The sequence below is a fragment of the Halichoerus grypus genome, chromosome 4 (assembly GCF_964656455.1).
Source record: "Halichoerus grypus chromosome 4, mHalGry1.hap1.1, whole genome shotgun sequence".
NCBI lineage: Eukaryota > Metazoa > Chordata > Mammalia > Carnivora > Phocidae > Halichoerus > Halichoerus grypus.
In genome coordinates this window covers 9,015,237-9,034,726 of record NC_135715.1, presented here as the reverse complement: position 1 = coordinate 9,034,726, position 19,490 = coordinate 9,015,237, and the positions used below count along the sequence as shown (strand labels likewise).

The window sequence follows — 19,490 nt, the reverse complement described above, 5'->3', positions numbered from 1 at the left end:
TAGGAAACAAAATTCCTGATCTCCCCATCAAAACCCGCTCCACCCACAGTTTTCTTCATCTAGGTTGACTGACAGCTGCACTTCCTACTTGCTCAGGCCAAAACTCCTGGGAGTCACCTTTGCCTCCTGTCTCTCACATCCACACCCTGTTGGCTCTACTTTTCTAAGTATATCCTGAAACCAACCACCTCCACTGATACCACCCTGGTGTCATTCACCTTTATCTCTCACTCTGGGTTACTTGCAATAGCCTGCCATCTGCTTAGACCCTTGACCAAATATAGTCTACTCTCAACACAACAGGCAGAATAATACTTTAAAAATATAAGACAGAACATATCACTTCCCTGTGCAAAACTCTACAATGATTCTCCATTGTTACTTAGAGTAAAAGCTATTATTGTCCTTAACATAGCCTAAGAGGCCCAACCATGATCTGGTCACCAATTACTTCTCGGACCCCATCCTCTATGTCACCCCCCCACTCCCTGCACCAGCCACACTGGCCTTCTTACTGTTCCTAAAACACTAGGCACACTGCCCCTTAGGGTCTTTGCTCTAGTTGCTCCCGCCGTCTGGAATACTCTTCTACCTTATCTGTTTGCTTAACTCCCCTATCCCTTCAAGGCTTTAGGCAAATCCCACTGTATATATTGCAACCGACCTCTCCTCCCCTGCTTTCAGCACCTCATTCCTCTTACCCTATTCTATCTTTTGTTTTACCATAAATCCTATCATGTTCTGTCATATTATATTATTTCTTTATTTATCCTATTGTTTTTTATTATCAGACGTCCCTCCTACTAAAATGTAAGGCAGGAATCACTGTTGTTTTTATGCACTAATGTATCTCAAGGGCATACAACTGTGCCTGGCACATGGCAGGCCCGCGGTAAGTATTTGCTGAGTGACCGCTCCTTGCTGTAGGTTTCTGATTACTACCCCTCAGCCACAACAAGCTGACCCAGACATACAGCCCAACCCTTTCTTTTAGTTCAGTAAGGGGGGAAATCCACATATACAAACCACCCATAAAAGTGGCTCAGCACTGAAGGCAGAAATGGAGGGGAGTTGGTTATAGCAACACAAGTAACACCCACTTAAACATTGTTTGTGTCTCCCCATTTTTGCAATGTCCTTTGGCCTCTCCCAGCAATCTCGACTGGTCTTGGAAAATTTATTTTTTATTTTTTTTTAAAGATTTTATTTATTTATTTGACAGAGAGAGCACGCGTGTGCACACTCATGCACAGAAGCAGGAGGAGGGGCAGAGGGAGAGGGAGAAGCAGGCTTCCCGCTGAGCAGGGAGCCCAATGTGGGGCTCGATCCCAGGACCCTGAGATCATGACCTGAGCCAAAGGCAGACACTTAACCACTGAGCCACACAGGCACCCTGGCCTTGGAAAATAAAGAAATCCCCACACTCCTAGGAAAAGACTGACAGTTCTACAAGCCATGGTAACAAGTAAATACTAGAAGTAGTTGTAAATCCGTTAAACCACTCAATGGAATATAGTCATAGTACAGTCCTAAGGTCATGGTAACAAATAAATACCAATTCTGTTTTTAAACATTTTTATCTATGATAACACCCTTTAGGAAATATGCTTCTGAAACCAACCAGTCAGTGACAGCTCCAAGCTTTGAAAGTCATATAATGGTGGCAGGCTTTCCCAACACACTTCTAAGGCTGATGTCAACCCTGAAACAAACCATTCCCCAAAACTGGATCAATGTCTGATGGAGCAGTTTGCTTTGCTCACTGAGACTATACCTGGCCAGCAAGACTCTCCCTGATTTCAGATAATGAGTGGTGGTCTCATCCTTTGATGTCCTTTAATGCCATTCAGTACCGAGCCTCAGGTCTTTTCCCCTGCTCCTCCCTCCTCTCTGCCCACCCCTCCACCTTTCTCTTCTCTCCCACCTCATAAGACAGAATTCACTCAGTCTCTGATGCGATGCACTTTGACCAGTGTGATGCCTGGGCTTCCACCAATAATTCAAGCAGTTTCACTTCAAAATAATTTAAGATGCTCTCCCAAATATGGTTCTGCCCTCAAAAATAATTCTGGTGCCAGGGCAAATTATTTTTGCTTTGTTACATCATTTTAGCGAAATCTTCATGATTTCCTAAGAGGTAATTCTTCTAACTGCTATTTTGAAAGTAAGGAAATGGAGTATCGGTGAGTTTAAGCCTAAGGCTATACTGTCATTAAGAGGCAGAACTATGACATAAACCTAGACTTTTTTAAATTCAAATTTGTGTTTTTTCACTATAATATGTTGCCCACCATAGGAGCCATATCTCTTCCCTAACAGTAGTCATAGTTTATTGCATATACCCTACTGTTTCTTATTTCCTTGCCTCTACTCATGTCCTGGAATGCCCTCCTTATCCTCCTAACCTGCTGTCTTTTTCTGACTAATTTTCACTCATCCTTTAAAATTCAGCTCCGGCACAACCTTATTCATGAAGCCATCCCCAACACCCTATCCTGGCTTAGGTATCTCCTAAATGTTTTCCTAATGCTTCTATCACTGTGTTATCATACTGCAAGGCAATCACCCTTTATGTATATATCTCCTCCACAAGAATGTAAGCTTCTAGAGAACAGAGACTGTTTTATTGTTTGTATGCCAATATCAAACACAATGTCCATTGTAGAATAGATATCTAATGATTCTTGAACAGATTTTGATATGAGCAATTAAAATATTAATAGCAACAAGAGTAGTGATGTCATATTTAATCCCTAGCACTGGTATATCTTCGGGATGCTGATGGATTCTGACTGTATAAACAGAATGTCACTCTTGCAATACCTAGCTCAGGGTTTGTTTGGTTCACAGTAGGTAGGTGCTAAATGACATTTTTTTCAACTGAGTTATCAGAACTGGTGTTACAACTTATTCATGTGTACTGGAGAGAGAGGTTGGATAGGGAAGCAAGTTACTAAACCTCAGTAAACTTTCCTCATTAGTAAAAACAGCAATAATACTACCTACTTGGAAGGATAATTTTTATAGTACACGAAAGACATTAACACAGCTTGGAACAGAGCAACCATTAAAATCAATGTTAGATGCAACTGATGATTAACTGAACTCTACATCTGAAACTAATGATATACTATATGTTGGCTAAATTAATTTAAATTTTTAAAAAATGAAAAAATAAAATAAAATCAATGTTAGATTGAATTATGTCAAATACCTATGGTCCTCTATACATATGGAAAATCCTTTTCTGTAATTCAGACGTAAATGCAATTTTAAATAGCACAAAACCAACCTGTTTCATTTAATTTCAAAATATATCACTTACCTTTCTTCTGAAGATGAAGGAATTGGACAGTTATCTAGACATAAGTGGGAATTAAAAAAAAAAGGTCAGAGCACCAATAGGAGAGGCTCAGGTTGAACAAGTTTTATATTAAAATATGAAATTATATAATATTTACCAAATTGCATGCTTTTCAGGCAACTGTCTTCCTTCTATTTCAAGGGAGATTAATAAACAAATGTTAGAGGAGTAATCCAAATATCAGAGTTCTACAATTTTATGTTACTCTTATGTATGATTTTGAAAAATAGGAGAGAAAGAAATCAGCCATTTGTTCTTACCTCCTGGGCACTTGAATTACCCTTTTCTGGAAGTGCAGGCTTCTTAGTAAAGGATGTACAGATCTTTACGAGTATGATCTCAACAATAATCCCTAGGAAAATTATAAAAAAGATTGCCATCCAATCATTTTGAGTCCAGGACTCTACAAGTTCCCACAATGTCCAAAATGTATTATCTTCCAGTCTATTCCGCACTGCTTTTTTAAAGAAATAAAATTGCTTTGACATTTTTATGTAATATGTGAGATAGATTGATGTCTCATTCTGAAGTCTTCGATTTTGGATGCCCCAAAACACAAAAAGGTGGTATGCCCATCTCATAACCACATGCAATGCTCTGCCAGAAAAAAATTTCCAGTGCTGCTCAGTGTCTTGATCAAGTGCAGCAGGGCCTGCTCTGGGCCTAAGTAAAGGGAGGTACGTGTCATAGTGGGTATTCAACTGAGCTCATGTCAACTTACTTTAGCAATAATGAAAATTCATTGGTGAGACATGTATGCTGCTTTAGTTTTTTTAATTTAAAATTTTTAAATAATCCTTTATTAATTTCACAAAAAGAAAATAATTCTATAAACAATCCTTTGGATTATTACTACCCTGTAATTCAAAAAATGCAGAACAAATTTGAATTAGACATAACCCACCAGGAATACTGTATTTTATGCTTGTGAATTAGGAAAATATGTAGTTTTGCCAGATTTAGTAAAAACAAAACAAAAAATGAAACTAAATGCCCCAGTTTAAATTTCAGGTAAATACCAAATGATGTTTTAGTATGTCTCATCGTCACTAGGTAGGACATGATAGCTTGTCTCTTATGGGCCTGCCTGATTTTTTTTTTTTTTTAATAGGATGTCTTATTTTATTCTTTTAGCTAGAGGGGTCTGTTAGCAATGTTCCTTAACAATCTACTGTTATGCTGAAAACCAAAGTTAGATTTTGGAATGGTCTCCTGGTGAATTCCTTTTCGCCCTGTCTGGTGATTCCAAGGAACAGTTACTGGAAGGCTTCCTGATGTCAGAATCAGCATGGAGTAGAGCCAGCTTTAAGTACTGCTCACTTTCCCTCAAAGTCTAGAGAGTAGGTGTATAAGTTTACAGTCCAAACACAAGACAGTCTAGATTATTAATGAAAAGTGTTAACACTACCTTGGATTTAGAGTATTTTCTCTTTGAAGATTAATTCTCTCTTTGTCTTCACTTATTCAAGGTGGGTTGAGGAAAGAAGTATATTCTTTTCAATGGAGTTAACTCTTCAGGTCTCTTCTATATTAAGTATAACTGAGTGAAAGAAAGATTTATTGAGCCCTTACCTTCCTGGGGTATTGGAAATAATGAGCTCAGTGACACATCCTAAGCCTCAGAGTTTATATAGTCTTTCAGTCTACCAGACTATAGCCTACAGGTATTTACAATCTTTACTTAGGTTTAACTATGATCTTGGGGTTTGTCTTTGCAAAGGATAGCCCTCCAGAATCCAGGGCAGGCATTCATTAGTTCTTGAAGAAACTTCAGCAATTCCTCCGGATTTTTCTAGGATAAAAAGTATACCCTCCTCTCTGAGCCCCCATCCACATACACAATCAGGGTGATTTTATTCTGCTGGGTTTTTCTATAGAATTTAATGCAGCTGGCAAAATACTCACTTTATCTTGAGTAAAGTCGAATTCTCGAATTCATTTAATGTTAACAACTGTATTCAATGTTTTAACGCTTCATAGCTCGAATTCATTTAATGTTAACTACTGTATTCAATGTTTTAACGCTTCATAGCTCCTTAGATCTTTCAGAGCTTTATGGCACTAAATGCCTGATTTGTATACCACAGACCAGCTTTGTAAGAACTGAAAAGGAACTTCTGTGTACCACTCCTGCTGAAGGGGAAGAACGTAGAGGTAAAAAGTATCCCCCGTTAGGGCTTTGCATGTTTGTTACCTATGTACTTGCCTATTAAAAAGGTACAATCACCTAGTTCTCAGTGTAGACACCTCTGTTCTTTACACAAGAAACCTCTTCCCATGTCAATCTCAAGTAAGCTGCATAAAAGTAAGTGCTAAGCTGGATTTATTTTTTAAAAATTATGAAGACAATAAAAAAATAATGAACACAAGAGAAACCCCATCACTAACAGTAATACAGACACTATAAGAGAACACTCCAAAAAATTCTAAGTTTTCTTTTAAAGATTTTATTTATTTATTTGAGAGAGAGAGAGCACAAGCAGGGGGAGCGGCAGGCAGAGGGAGAAGCAGGCTTTCCACTGAGCAGAGAGCCAGACGTGGGGCTCAATTCCAGGACCCCGGGATCATGACCTGAGCCGAAGGCAGACGTTTAACCGACTGAGCCACCTAGGCGCCCCCCAAAATTCTAAGTTTTTAAAAAATCTATTATGTCTATTAATGTTACATTCTTTACATTTTTTGGACATTGTGAACTAGGCTTTTTTTAATGTATCAGGAAAAAGTCCCAATAATAGGCATATAAAATAGCAATATAAAACCAGAGATTGCTCATAATGGTTAAAAATTCTCCCTCTAAATATCTTAGTTCAATACAACAAATACTGAGTAATGAATATGTAAGGCACTGAACAACTAATTAAAAAGTGCTCTATGGATACAAAGATCAGTAAAAACCATTCCCTGACATGGGAGTATTTAATATATGATATGGCACAAATATGCCAATAATGTACTAAGAAGGCAGAGTGTGATTCACAACAAAGAGAGGAAAATACTATATGGGTTCCAAGGAGGGATACTTGGTTGCGGTAATTCAAAAAAAGCTGTAAAGAGGGAAAAATAATTTAAGGGTCTTAAAGGATGAGGTGGATTTGGTAACAAAGACCAACAAGAAAGTTTCAGGAAGAGGAGGCAGAAAGACTTTGTTCCAAAACTTTGTACAGTCCAGGTTAACTGGAGTACTGTGCTGTACACGTTCAGAGTATGGGGAGATGCGCTAAAAAGTTGATATAGCCTATTGCAGACAGCCTTGACCTAAAGACTTAATATTAGCCACTTTTGGAGATCCGTCAGCAGTTTTTAATTTGAGGGTGTTAAATTGGTTTGTTGAAGCAAGGAGACCACAAAATAGGAAAATCAGTTAGTTTCCTGCAATTATGCAGATGAGAATTGATAAAGGCCTACATTAGAGTGATGGCAGTGTAAACAGAAGAGGGATAAAATCAGACTTTGAGACTGAAAACCCAGGGCTTGGCAACTGAAAGGAAGCAAATGGATTTGGAAGGGGGTAGAAAAGCTAATGGTGAGGGAGAAAGGATTTCAAGATATTCCCACGGCTAAGGTTTGTCTAGGACAAGGTTCTCAACCTGGACACTACTGACATTTTGGATCAGATACTTGTTATGGCAGGCGGTCCCGTGCATTACAGACTGTTAGCGGCATCCCTTTCCTCTACCTATCAGATGCCAGTAGCACTGCCACCCCCTTGTGCCAACCAAGTTTCCAGAGGCTGTCAAATGTCCCTTAGGGGGCAAAACCACTAGTTGAGAACTACTGGTCTAGGTAGTGGTTGTGCCATTAATCAGGGGTGCCTACCAGAGATGCCAGGACAGCTCTTTGACCATAATCTCAAACTCGAAGGGGCTGCTCATTTTTCCTGCAATGGCAAATTTGTGAAAAGCTGGAACCTTTTCACAAATGTTCATTTCAGCCTTACACAGATCCCTGATCTCTCTCTAGGAGTTACGTGTTCCCCACCCCTCACTAGGTACACAGTTCTCAAAAGACAAGCCTTTTCATCAATCAGGAAGTTTCTTACAGGCCACTCAGGGAAAAAAATCAACTTTAAATGACCTACATTATCTCTATATTTGTTATAGTATCTTTGGTCATCTATATCATGCCTATACTTTAATTTGCAAACTTGAATATTATAACTATATAACCTGGCTAGTAACCTTTTAAATTTATTTCTTCATTGTACTTTTATATTATAGTCTGCTCTATAATAAGTTTTCCTTTTCATTTTCCCATTAGTTTTACTTCTGATTTACAGTATTAATATTTCCCAATTGATTTATACTTGTTTATACACTATGATTGTATTTGTCAGCTCTGGATGTTTTTTACATGTTTATATTTTGACATCAGTAGTGTTTTAAAGTTCTGAATGTTAATCAATGATTAAATATATACAATTTTTAAAAATTTAGGCCTTGAGAAATTTAGTCAAAAAGTAATTATTATACACTGAGTGATATAGAAAATTTGATTTCATAGTTTCATTCTATAATATAAAACAATTTGGACATTGTTATCTAGGCTTCTGTTCTTTATGTACTATTTAGAAAAATTAACAAATAATTAAAATCCATTGACTCCATCAGAGAAAGAAGAATGAGGCACCTCAAAAATCTATAAGCTGCTCAGGCCCCCCTGAGGTTGTCTGAAGAGCCTAATATTAGAGTAGTAAAGAAGCCAGGAAAAAGAGTTAATATCTTACTATAGAAAACGACTCTTTACTACAAACTTATATATCAGCCCCATCACATTTTGTGCCCTTTGTAGGAAATACAGACACTATGTTTTTAATATATAACTCAATACTACTCAAGTCCAGTCCAGGTATTAACTGAACTTTCCAAGCCAAAAGTAAGTACCCTAACTCTGCCTAGATACAGCACAGATGTTAGTCCCACGGTTTAGTTCTTACTTCTTTCTCCCCTTAATCGGAGAGAGGTCTAGACATCAAGTTCCTCCATTATATTTAAGCTCTTAAGTATTTACTCATCTTCACAAACCTAATCAGGCTTTGCCTATAACAGGCCTTCAGGAAACATTTCTTGAATGAAAGCTACTTCATCCCAAAAACAATGTTCAGAGTCCCCATATTTGAAAATGTATCTTCCTATCCCGCAAGATTAAAAGATTCGGGGAATGAATGCGTACATTCTATAAAACTGACTAAATTTACCACAGTAAACTGTTGTTTTCCTTTCTTAAAGACACTGCTCTGCAAAATTAAGAGTACTTTCTCAGTTGCATAGCAAATAAGACAAAAGTTCCATTGTAACAAAATTCAAATGTTTAATTTTTTTTCAAAACTTAACTATATTAATGAAAATAAATTATATTTAGACCACCTTCAATATTTGTACATCATCTTTATACAACTATAACAGTGCTTTCAAAAGATATTTTATAAAGGACCTTAATTTCCACAATTAAAACGTGTTTTAAAAATGGGGGAAACATTAAAGAACATTAAATTCATCTGAAATATCTCATAATGCTGAGAGGTATGCTGTTCTTTATCAAACGAACTGTAATCTGTATTCAAAATAACATAGCTTTTAGCTAAATACAATTATTTCTTGTCCATTTCAGTGATTTCCTGGATCCAAAACAAAATCTGTGTATTTATTTCTTTGAAAACATCATTTGTTGACCGTCCTTTCACTGCCATGGAATGATTTGCCTTCTCAATCCAGTGGATTTTATTGGGAGCTTGCATTTTCTGTGCCACTTTCTCCAACAGGTTCTAAAGGAAAAAAAGAAGAGGGTGCTAGACTAATGCTCTTTTAGGGTTTAATAAAGATCCTCTCTCTCCCCTGCACCACCTATACTGGCACCCATTCACTAAATATTCATTAAATACCTACTCTACAGACAACTTTCAAGGCAATGGAATATGCAAAGAAATGTCCACAGAAGTGGCAGTCCACATCTCTCAAATACAGCAACACCACAGAACAGATCAAGCATTCATTACTGACAATATATAGTAACATGTACAAGTTACTCTTTCTCGAGTCAATTTTATAACAAACTGAAGAATCTGCTTAAATGTTGAAATGATAAATCAAATGTACGGTCTAGTATAAATCCCAAAATCACAAAATTCAGATATTAATCTTTTATTCCCAAATAAGAGTCAATCCATTTAGCAACTCTTTCCAGGGAGATGAATTCTGTCAGTATGCTTCTATTTTTCAGTTCTCCAAAGCAACAGGTAACTAAGTCACAAAATTAGCATGAGTCCAATCAGGACCTTTTAAAGAGACTGAAAGTTGCAGATAACATCTTGTTCCCAAGACACTGTCTTTCATTCACTCTCTCATTTACGCAAACATCAAGTTATAATTCACCTTTTCACACATTTCATCTGCTGAGCCTGACACAAACAATACAGGATCTTTTATACGATAGAGATCTTCATCTCTAAGTTTATGTTGCTGCTTTGGATGGTGCAGTGGGTAAGAAATACAAATGAGACCTCGAACAAAATCATCAGCATCATCTGGCTCAATATGGCACATTACAGAAGCAGCTGCTCTTGAGCCCATTGAACGACCTAAAATCAATTAAAATTAATTTCAGTTTGAAATATAAACATTCATATACAGAAGTGATAATATGGCAAATTAGATTTCATTTACTGTTCATCCATCATAACTCTGTCACTTAACTCCAAAAGGTGGCAATTAACAAGTTATAATACCCATAATGGACATCTATAGCTTCATGAAATGCTAAACATTGATCCCAAGTCAAAAAAAAAATACCCTGAAGAATACTTGAGGTAAGGACAATCCTTATGAAGAATCATTTGAGAGACAGTGACTCAGGGATATAAATAAAAGAAAAGCTCTTTGGGTTATAATACATATTTATGAGATTTAAATTTGCTTTAAATATATAAAGTACTTTGATGTTATACAACAAAGTGACTTACCAAAACAAAAACAAAAAAAATTTTTTTTTTTTTTTAAGATTTTATTTATTTATTTGACAAAGAGAGAGACAGCAAGAGAGGGAACACAAGCAGGGGGAGTGGGAGAGGGAGAAGCAGGCTTCCCGACAAGCAGGGAACCCGATGCGGGGCTCCATCCCAGGACCCTGGCACCATGACCTAAGCCAGAGGCAGATGCCTAACGACTGAGCCGCCCCAAAACAAAAAATTCTTAAATTAGCTTCCTATCATCAATTAATTTTAATTCCTGATCACCCGTTCCTATATTAATATGAATAGATTTAAAAGCAAGTATTGCAACTTACCACCAAGGAAAACACCTGCCAGTTTGTAGTCTCCTGAGGTCTTTAGGTAATTCTAGAAAAACCAACCAAAAAATTATCAGTTCTTCTCCTATGAAATATTCCACTGGAAAACCAACAAGTATTTCTCATCATTAGTGAAATGTATAAAACTCTTTGCAAAGACAACCATAAAATCTCAAGGGATTCTTCTTGAAAGAGGTAACTAAACTAGTTCTTTGCTCTTCTGGTCATGCTGTCACTATCAAATCATAGCTGGGTAAATACAGGCAAATAAATGAGAAAAAAACTACTTGGCCTGTCTAAAAGAATTAAAGTACTAAAATATTTTTAAAGAATTACATTAAAAAAAAACAGCCAGTAAAAGCTTCCAACCAATACAGAATAGTACTAAAATCTAATTTAAAGCCCTGAAAAACTTAGCAAGTTTGAAATAATCTGGATTTTAAAAATTTCAAATTTGTGTTATCCAGGGATTTTACAGTTTCAAAACTGTGCTATATTTGTACATTCATAGTATAGTAGGCAAATATCCAGAACTATATTCTGAAGTTATATAATTCCATTAAGAAAATTACATCATAGTTTCCTTGGTAGTACCATGAAAGAACATTTATGACGTGAGCATTCATCTCCATGGAAACTGAGAGCAAAGAGAAATCTGACTACTCTACAGCCCTCATGTACTGCTGAGTTTCTAAGAATATTCATTAAAAGTTTTTTAAGATAAACCAAATGACTGCTAATAGAATTTGTCTTAAATGTATTAAGAATTTTAAAACAAAATTCTGTTATAAGTAAATATAAAGAAATTTTCTTACCAAAACTGATTTATATGCCTTAATTCTATGTACAATATTAAGGCCTTTACAGGTAAATCTCAGGCAAAAAAAACCATGAGATGCAAGATGGGATGCCAGTGACATCAAATGAGGAAGGTTCATATCTCCTGACGCTCCATGTGTAAGAATTATTCCATATGTTAAGCTCTTGTTAGGTACCAAACAAACAGCATCTAGTAATTTATTTCCAAAAGGTATTTTTAATTTAACCTGGAATTCAAGAGAATAAAGGGATCAAAAATTACTTCCTTGCCTATTCAGACAACTAAATAACTATGTTTGTTCTGTGAGGCCCATGATTCACATGGCCTCCAAATAAAAAGCATTATTAACAATAGCTAATATTTAAGTACTTATTGTGTGTCAGGTACTATTATAAGTGCTTTATATGTATTAACTTATTTAACCTTCCTAATAATTCTATGAAGCAAGTACTTTTTATAGATGAGAAAACAGGCACAGAAGGTTAAGTAATGTGCCCGAGGTTATACAGCCACTAGCCATATAGGCTAGTGGCTAGGATTCAAACTCAGGCAGTTTGCTCCAAAAGTCCTTCCTTTAACCACTAATGCTATACTGTCTCTCACAGTACAAGTTAAAAATAAGAAAATTACTCTGGAGCCACATGACTTAAAAAATAAAAAAAAAAGGAACCCTGAAGATGCAGAACATATGAAAATATGTATTACCTCTGTATGACTCATTTTCACTGTTGAATAACAAACTTAAAGTGCATTACATCTGAGAAGCAAAGGACATCTCCCTGAAAAGAAGATTCTGTTGTGAAAGGTGGGTTGGCAGACATGGATATGACATAAGAACTATTAATGAACACATTCAAGAGCTGAAATAAACAAATTTAGAACTACTTCTCTAAGAACTAGTGCCTTTACAGGTGCATTATTTCATTAATTATTTTCAAACTTCCTAAAACCATGGGCACAGAATTGGGTTACAGGGCCAGGTGTGGGGATGGCAGATGTTACATAAGAAAAGCCAATGTGATACCTTGACAAGGAAACCTTAAGAAAATTCATATCAAAGTAGAATGTTGCATCTTGGCATATATGCGTATCTTTTTTTCTAAGCATCTTTATTCTCAACCAACTATCTTCAATTTAATGTCAGAGTATTTTTCTATTAACCCATTTCCTTCATCATTATCTTTCCCAACTCCTCCTCCTACCCGGCAACACAAGTATATATCCACACCCTTTGTCAGGTGCCTTTGCAGAGCCTCCCAGGAGGCAGAGTGTACACACGTCTCTACCCTATTGACTTGGGGCTTGACGATATGACATTGCTTTAGCTAATGGAATATATGTAAAAGTTGCAATGTGTCACTTCTGAGCAGAAACAGGGCAAATTTCAAGAAGCCCCCCTTGAACTCCCACCCTCAGCCATCAGAAGAGCACGTTTCCAGGTATTTTTGCTTTTTCAGCCTGGGTCCCAGAACAAAGATACATGTTGCAGACATGAACCCAAAACTAAAGTTGGAGTCCAGCCTAATCCAGCCAAGATCTAAGCCACTGAAGAACCAAGAACATGAAATATAAGCCACTGAGATTTTGGGATTGTTATGCAGCATTCCTTCCTATTTAAGAGATCTTTTATTGTTCAGGGTATTACCAACATCAGGATCTCCACTATTCATCTATTATTTCCTGTTAACATTTACTTATTCATTCACTGGATAACAATAAGAGGGTTCAAAGTTCAAAGGTACCAAAAATATACAGTGAAAAGCCTCCCTTATTCCACTTTTGCCTTGTTATCCAGATCCCTTCTCCAAAGTCAGCTAATATTACCTGCTTCTTACATATCTTTCCAGATATTTTATACATATATACACACATACCCCTCCTTTTAAAAAAATAAACCCATGGTATTTTTCTGAATCCCCCACCACTTAAAATCCACTTTGTGCTTACTCTTTTCTTTATACAACGAGCTTCTTTCATTTTACGGCTGCAGAATATTCCAAGGAAGGGTCGTACATAATTTATTTCACCAACCATTATCTATCAATGAACATGGAGATTGTTTCCAATCTTTTGCTAAAATATGGTGATGAATGGCATGTACTTACATTATTTTCTCGTGTAGACAAACCTATATAATAAATTTGTGGGGGAGGAACTGCTGTATCAAACGGTATATTCATTTGAAATTATATTTTTTAAGGAATACGTTTGATTTTTGAATAGGTAATATATGCATATGGTACAAAATTTTAAAAGAACAAAGATGTAGTAGTTAAGTCTCCTCACATCCTTCTCCCCCAGCCACCTAGCTCCTTTCCTTTCCCAGAAGCAACCACTGTGACCAACTTACCGTCTGTCTTTCCACAAATGTGTATGTGTGTAGAAAAATTCTCATTGGAGCCTGAGGGGAGTTAGTCTAGCTGAGCCTGAGTAGTCCTGAAGGTCACTCCTGAAGGCTCGCGATGTGGGGACACTGCGAAGTGCGAAGTGTCCCTGCTTTCATAAATGCAGCCCCATAATTAAGTGTGCCTGGGGTCCCCTGCTTCAAAGACCCTGTTTTATGTTCTCAAGGGAACAGCCTCCTGCCTTCTAACAGGAGAAAGGCAGTCACCCAAAAATGTGAAATAGGGAAGGAGATGGAGATATCTAATTGCTTCTCCAACAGATTTCACCACATTTAAGCTTTACTCAAGCCCTCCACCTACGCCCCCAACGCCACTTCCTTCACCGGCAGTCCTCAGGGTGTCTGGTGCTGCCAGTTTCTGTGGTTGGCAGAGACTTGTTCCACAGGATTCCTTGTTGCAGGTTTAGAATTAAGCTAAGGTTTGCGAAGAACACTTGCTTTCCAGACCTCAATATTTTACTGCTGTTGTTTCCTTTCCCATTCTCTCCATCACTTGGATTTACGTCTTTTAAAAAACTTCTTTACTGTAATTTTGGTGAGATTTCAGGAGGGAGTGATATCAGATACACGTATTCAACCCACTACCTTAGCCTAGAATACTCCTCCTCAACAACGTGTGTGTGTGTGTGTTTCCAGAACTCCACTCCCTTCCAGATCTCCTGCTGCAGTCTCCTCTTCACGCCGGGTGCACCCGTTCTGGACTACCACTACTAACGGCATGACCCCACCGTAACCTGGTCTCGGCGGTCTAGGCTACAGCTCCGGTTTTGAATTCACATAGGGCAGGACAAGTCTGGCTCTGCACACGGGGAGCTACGGAGACACCGGGACGAGGAGTCGGCAGTCTCTGCACTTCTTAGCAGTGTCCCCACATCGCGAGCCTTCGAGTGACCTGCAGCACTACCCAGGCTCAGCGTGCAATGAGCGACCGCATCTCACGCCGAAGGACCGAAATGCCACAACCACCGTAGCTTCCCACCAGGAACAGCCGCGGGCTTTATCTATCGTACCTACAGCACTACGCTGCAAGTCGTGGGCAAACAAAAACGTTAGGAGTCAAGTCTTCCGGGGGCTGATAATCCGGCCGGGTCCACAACAGACACCGAGCGGTCCCAGCGCAGAAATTCGGAGCGAGGTGCCCCAGGAGTTTGGGATTCGAAGGCACCTGAGGCTCCAATCGTTCACTCAACTGGCGCGCGTGCGCGGGGCTGCGCGGTGGCCGTCCCCAGGGCCCGGCGCGACCCCTCACGGCTCCCCGCGGTGCGCCTCTCCCCGCCCGCCCCGTTCCCTCACTCCGGCCTCGCCATCTGCCGGGCGGGCGAAACCCCGGCGGCCGGGCCCGCGAGCACCGAGCTTACACCGACCGCCTCACGGAGGCGACCAACAGCCCCCGAGGGGCGACGGCCGCGAGCTCGACATGTCTCAGATGGGGCCAGCAGGCGCGCCAGCACCCTCCTCTGGAGGCCGCCACCGCCGCCGCACTTACCGGGGAAGGGAAGGTGGCCGAGAGCACCTAACCGTCCTCACTCCCTTCACGGAACAAACTACCGCGCTCGAAGTGACCGCCTCGCCGCACCCGCCAGCCCGTTCCGCCTCGGCGCACGCGCGCACAGGCCCCGCCCCCCGGGCGCGCGGGCCGGCGCGCGCAGCACGCTGGGAGCGGGAGTTTTCCAGCCATTTCCTCGGGGGCGGGGCAGCAGGTACTCACCAGCCGGGGGGTGGCTCAGGAGCCGCCTCCAGTCGCTGCCTCACCCCCGGCTCACTCCGCGCTGGACCCTTCCCTATCCCAGCAGCTCCGTTCCAAGAGTTGGGCAGGTCCATGAACGTGAGGTCAGCTCTCATTATTCTTTTTTTCACACCCACAGTCTGTCAATCCTGTTGACTCTGTTTGCAAATACAAACAAAAGCCAGCTGCCTCTCCTGCTTCTACCGGACTGGTTGGAGTGCCCCCATTCAACTCTGCCTGGATTATTGAAATAATCTACTAAATGCTCTCTTGTTCCCATCTCTGCCTCCACCTCTTTGCTACCTGATCATCACAGCAACCAGCTGGACCTGGTTGAAATGTAAACACCTCCTGTCAAAGCCTTCCAGAGGCTTCCCATCTCTCTCATAAGGAAAGCCAAAGCCCTTACAATGACCACCAAGGTTTTATATTATTTTTTTGTTTTTGTTTTTGTTTCAAGTTTTTATTTAAATTCCAGTAATATTAGTTTCAGGAGTAGAATTTAGTGATTCAACACTTGTGCATAACATCCAGTGCTCATCTCAAGTGCCCCCATGAATATCCTTCACTCATTTAACCCACCCCCCCTTGCCCACCTCCCCTCCAGCAACCCTCAGTTTGTTCTCTATAGTTAAGAATCTGTTTTATTATTTGCCTCTCTCCTTTTTTGTCCCTACGTTTATCTGTTTTATTTCTTAAATTCCACATATGAGTGAAATCATACGGCATTTGTCTTTCTCTGACTGACTTATTTTCCTTAGCATAGTACACTCTGGTTCCATCCATGTCATTGCAAATGACAAGATTTCATTATTTTTATGGCTGAGTAATATTCCATTGTATATATACAGCACATCTTCTTTATCCATTCATCAGTGGATGGATATTCGGGATCTTTCCATAATTTGGCTATTGTTGATAATGCTGCTATAAACATCAGGGTGCGTGTGTCCCTTTGAATCAGTATTTTTGTATCCTTTGGGTAAATACCTAGTAGTGCAATTGCTGGATCTAGGGTAGTGCTATTTTTAACTTTTTGAAGAACTTCCAGACTGTTTTCCACATTGGCTGCACCAGTTTGCATTCCCACCAATATTGTAAGAGGGTTCTCCTTTCCCCGCATCCTCACCAACATCTGTTGTTTCCTGAGTTGTTAATTTTAGCCATTCTGACAGGTGTGAGGTGAATCTCATTGTAGTTTTGGTATGTATTTCCCTGATGAGTGATGTTGAGCATCTGTTTATGTGTTTGTTAGCCATCTGGATGCCTTCTTTGGAAAAATGTCTATTCATATCTTCTGACCATTTCTTAACTGGATTATTTGGGTTTTGGGTGTTGACTTTAATAAGTTCTTTATAGATTTTGGATACTAACCCTTTATCAGATATGTCATTTGCAAATATCTTCTCCCATTCTAAAGGTTACCTTTTAGTTTTGCTGATTGTTTCCTTCACTGTGCAGAAACTTTTTATCTTGATGACATCCCAATAGTTCATTTTTGCTTTTGTTTCCCTTGCCTCCAGAGACCTAATAAGAAATTGTTATAGCCGATGTCAAAGAGGTTGCTATCTGTGTTCTCCTCCAGGATTTTGATGGTTTCCTGTCTCACATTGAGGTCTTTCATCCATTTTGAATTTATTTTTGTGTATCTTGTGAGAAAGTGGTCCAGTTTCATTCTTCTGCATGTTGCTGTCCACTTTCCCCAACACCATTTGTTTAAGGGGCTGTCTTTTTTTCCATTGGATATTCTTTCTTGCTTTGTTGAAGATTAGTTGACCATATAGTTATGGGTCCATTTCTGGGTTTTCTGTTCTGTTCCATTGATCTTTCTCTTTTTGTGCCAGTACAATACTGTCTTGATCACTACAGCTTTGTAATATACCTTGAAGTCCATGATTGTAATGACCACAGCTTTGCTTTTCTTTTTCAAGATTGCTTTGGCTATTTGGGGTCTTTGGTGGTTCCATAAAAATTTTAGGATTCTAGCTCTGTGAAAAATGCTAGTGGTTTTTTGATAGGCATCACATTGAATGTGTAGATTGCTTTGGGTAGTATAGACATTTTAATAATATTTGTTCTTCTAACCCATGAGCGTGGACTGTCTTTTCTTTGTGTCATCTTCAATTTCTTTCATAAGCGCTCTATGGTTTTCAAAGTACAGATCTTTTAGCTCTTTGGTTAGGTTTATTCCTAGGTATCTTATGAGTTTTGGTGCAGTTGTAAATGGGATCAATTCCTTGATTTCTCTTTCTGCTGTTTCATTATTGGTGTGTAGAAATGCAACAGATTTTTGCATGTTGATTTTGTATCCTGCAACTTTACTGAATTTGTGTATCGGTTCTAGCAATTTTTTGGTGGAGCCTTTCAGGTCATCTACAATAGAGTATCATGTCATCTGCAAATAGTGAAAGTTTGACTTCTTCCTTGCTGATTTGGGTGCCTTTTATTTCTTTTTGTTGCCTGACAGCTAAGGCTAGGACTTCTAGTACCATGTTAAATAACAGTGGTGAGATGGACATCCCTGTCTTGTTCCTGACCGTGGAGGAAAAGTTCTCAGCTTTTCCTCATCTAGGATAATATTAGCTGTGGGTCTTTCATAGATGGCCTTTATGATATTGAGATGTGTTCCCTCTATCCCTGCTTTGTTGAGTGTTTTTATCAGGAATGGATGCTGTACTTTGTCAAGTGTTTTTTTCTGCATCTACTGAGATCATATGGTTCATATCCTTTCTTTTATTAATGTGATGTACAAGTTGATAGATTTGCAAATATTGAACCACCTTTGCAGCCCAGGAATAAATCCCACTTGATTGTGGTGAATAATTCTTTTTATGTACTATTAGATTCAATTTGCTAGTATTTTGTTGATAATTTTTGCATCCATGTTCAACAGGGATATTGGCCTATAATTCTCATTTTTTAATGGAGTCTTTGTCTGGTTTTGGAATCAAGGTAATGCTGGCCTCATAGAATGAGTTTGGAATTTTTCCTTCCATTTCTATTTTTCTGGAACAGATTGAGAAGAATAGGTATTAACTCTTCTTTAAATATTTGGTAGAGGGGCGCCTGGGTGGCTCAGTTGGTTAAGTGTCTGCCTTCGGCTCAGGTCATGATCCCAGGGTCCTGGGATTGAGCCCCGCATCGGGCTCCCTGCTCAGCGGGGAGTCTGCTTTTCCCTCTGCCTCTGCCCCTCCCCCTGCTTGTGCTCTCTCTGGCTCTCTCTCTACCTCTCTCTCAAAAAAATAAAATCTCAATAAATAAATAAATAAATAAATAAAAATAAATAAATATTTGGTAGAATTCTTCTGAGAAGCCATCTGGCCCTGTACTTTTATTTGTTGGGTGATTTTTTATTACTGATTAAGTTACTTTGCTGGTTATCAGTCTGTTCAAGTTTTCTATTTCTTCCTGTTTCAGTTTTGGTAGTTTATATGTTTCTAGGAATTTATCCACTTCTTCCAGATTGCCCAATTTGTTGGCATATAATTTTTCATAATACTCTCTTTTAATTGTTTATCTTTCTATGGTGTTGGTTGTGATCTCTCCTTTCTCATTCATTATTTTATTTTTTGGTCCTTTCTCTTTTCTTTTTGATAAGTCTGGCTAGTTTTGTTTTGTTTTGTTTTGTTTTGTTTTTAAAGATTTTATTTATTTATTTGAGAGAGAGAGAATGAGAGAGAGAGCACATGAGAAGGGGGAGGGTCAGAGGGAGAAACAGACTCCCTGCTGAGCAGGGAGCCCGATGCGGGACTCGATCCAGGGACTCCAGGATCATGACCTGAGCCGAAGGCAGCCGCTTAACCAACTGAGCCACCCAGGCGCCCCAAGTCTGGCTAGTTTTATTAATTCTTTCAAAGAACCAGCTCCTGGTTTCATTGGCCTGTTCTACTGGGTT

The 19,490-nt window shown here is 39.1% G+C and overlaps 3 protein-coding genes across 8 annotated transcripts in view; 1 reads left to right on the top strand and 2 right to left on the bottom strand.

The window, feature by feature from the left end:
* Positions 1-5,060, bottom strand: part of LRTM3 (leucine rich repeat transmembrane protein 3) — a 28,913-nt gene extending 23,853 nt beyond the window's left edge. The window contains exons 1-2 of the mRNA XM_078069948.1: positions 3,625-5,060; positions 3,326-3,332 (exon numbers count right to left, since the gene is read on the bottom strand). Of these exons, the coding sequence (XP_077926074.1) occupies positions 3,326-3,332; positions 3,625-3,945 (328 nt within the window). The 5' untranslated portion in view covers positions 3,946-5,060. The remainder of the gene's footprint in view (positions 1-3,325; positions 3,333-3,624) is intronic.
* The window catches only part of BIVM (basic, immunoglobulin-like variable motif containing), a 146,087-nt gene that overhangs the window by 59,720 nt on the left and 66,877 nt on the right, over positions 1-19,490 (top strand). The gene's annotated exons all lie outside the window — the stretch shown is intronic.
* TEX30 (testis expressed 30) lies at positions 8,647-15,487 on the bottom strand. Of its 4 annotated transcripts, none has more exons than XM_036118124.2 (6): positions 15,356-15,487; positions 12,171-12,244; positions 11,461-11,691; positions 10,643-10,694; positions 9,733-9,938; positions 8,647-9,125 (listed from the first exon to the last, which is right to left on the bottom strand). In XM_036118124.2, the coding sequence occupies exons 2-6, from the start codon at positions 12,183-12,185 to the stop codon at positions 8,952-8,954; spliced, it is 678 nt and encodes a 225-aa protein (XP_035974017.1). In that variant the 5' UTR covers positions 12,186-12,244; positions 15,356-15,487; the 3' UTR covers positions 8,647-8,951. The 4 variants fall into 4 exon arrangements, with proteins under 4 accessions (XP_035974017.1, XP_077926238.1, XP_077926239.1 ...); XM_078070112.1 differs by lacking the exon at positions 15,356-15,487 and adding an exon at positions 14,194-15,120; XM_078070113.1 differs by lacking the exon at positions 15,356-15,487 and adding an exon at positions 13,816-14,151.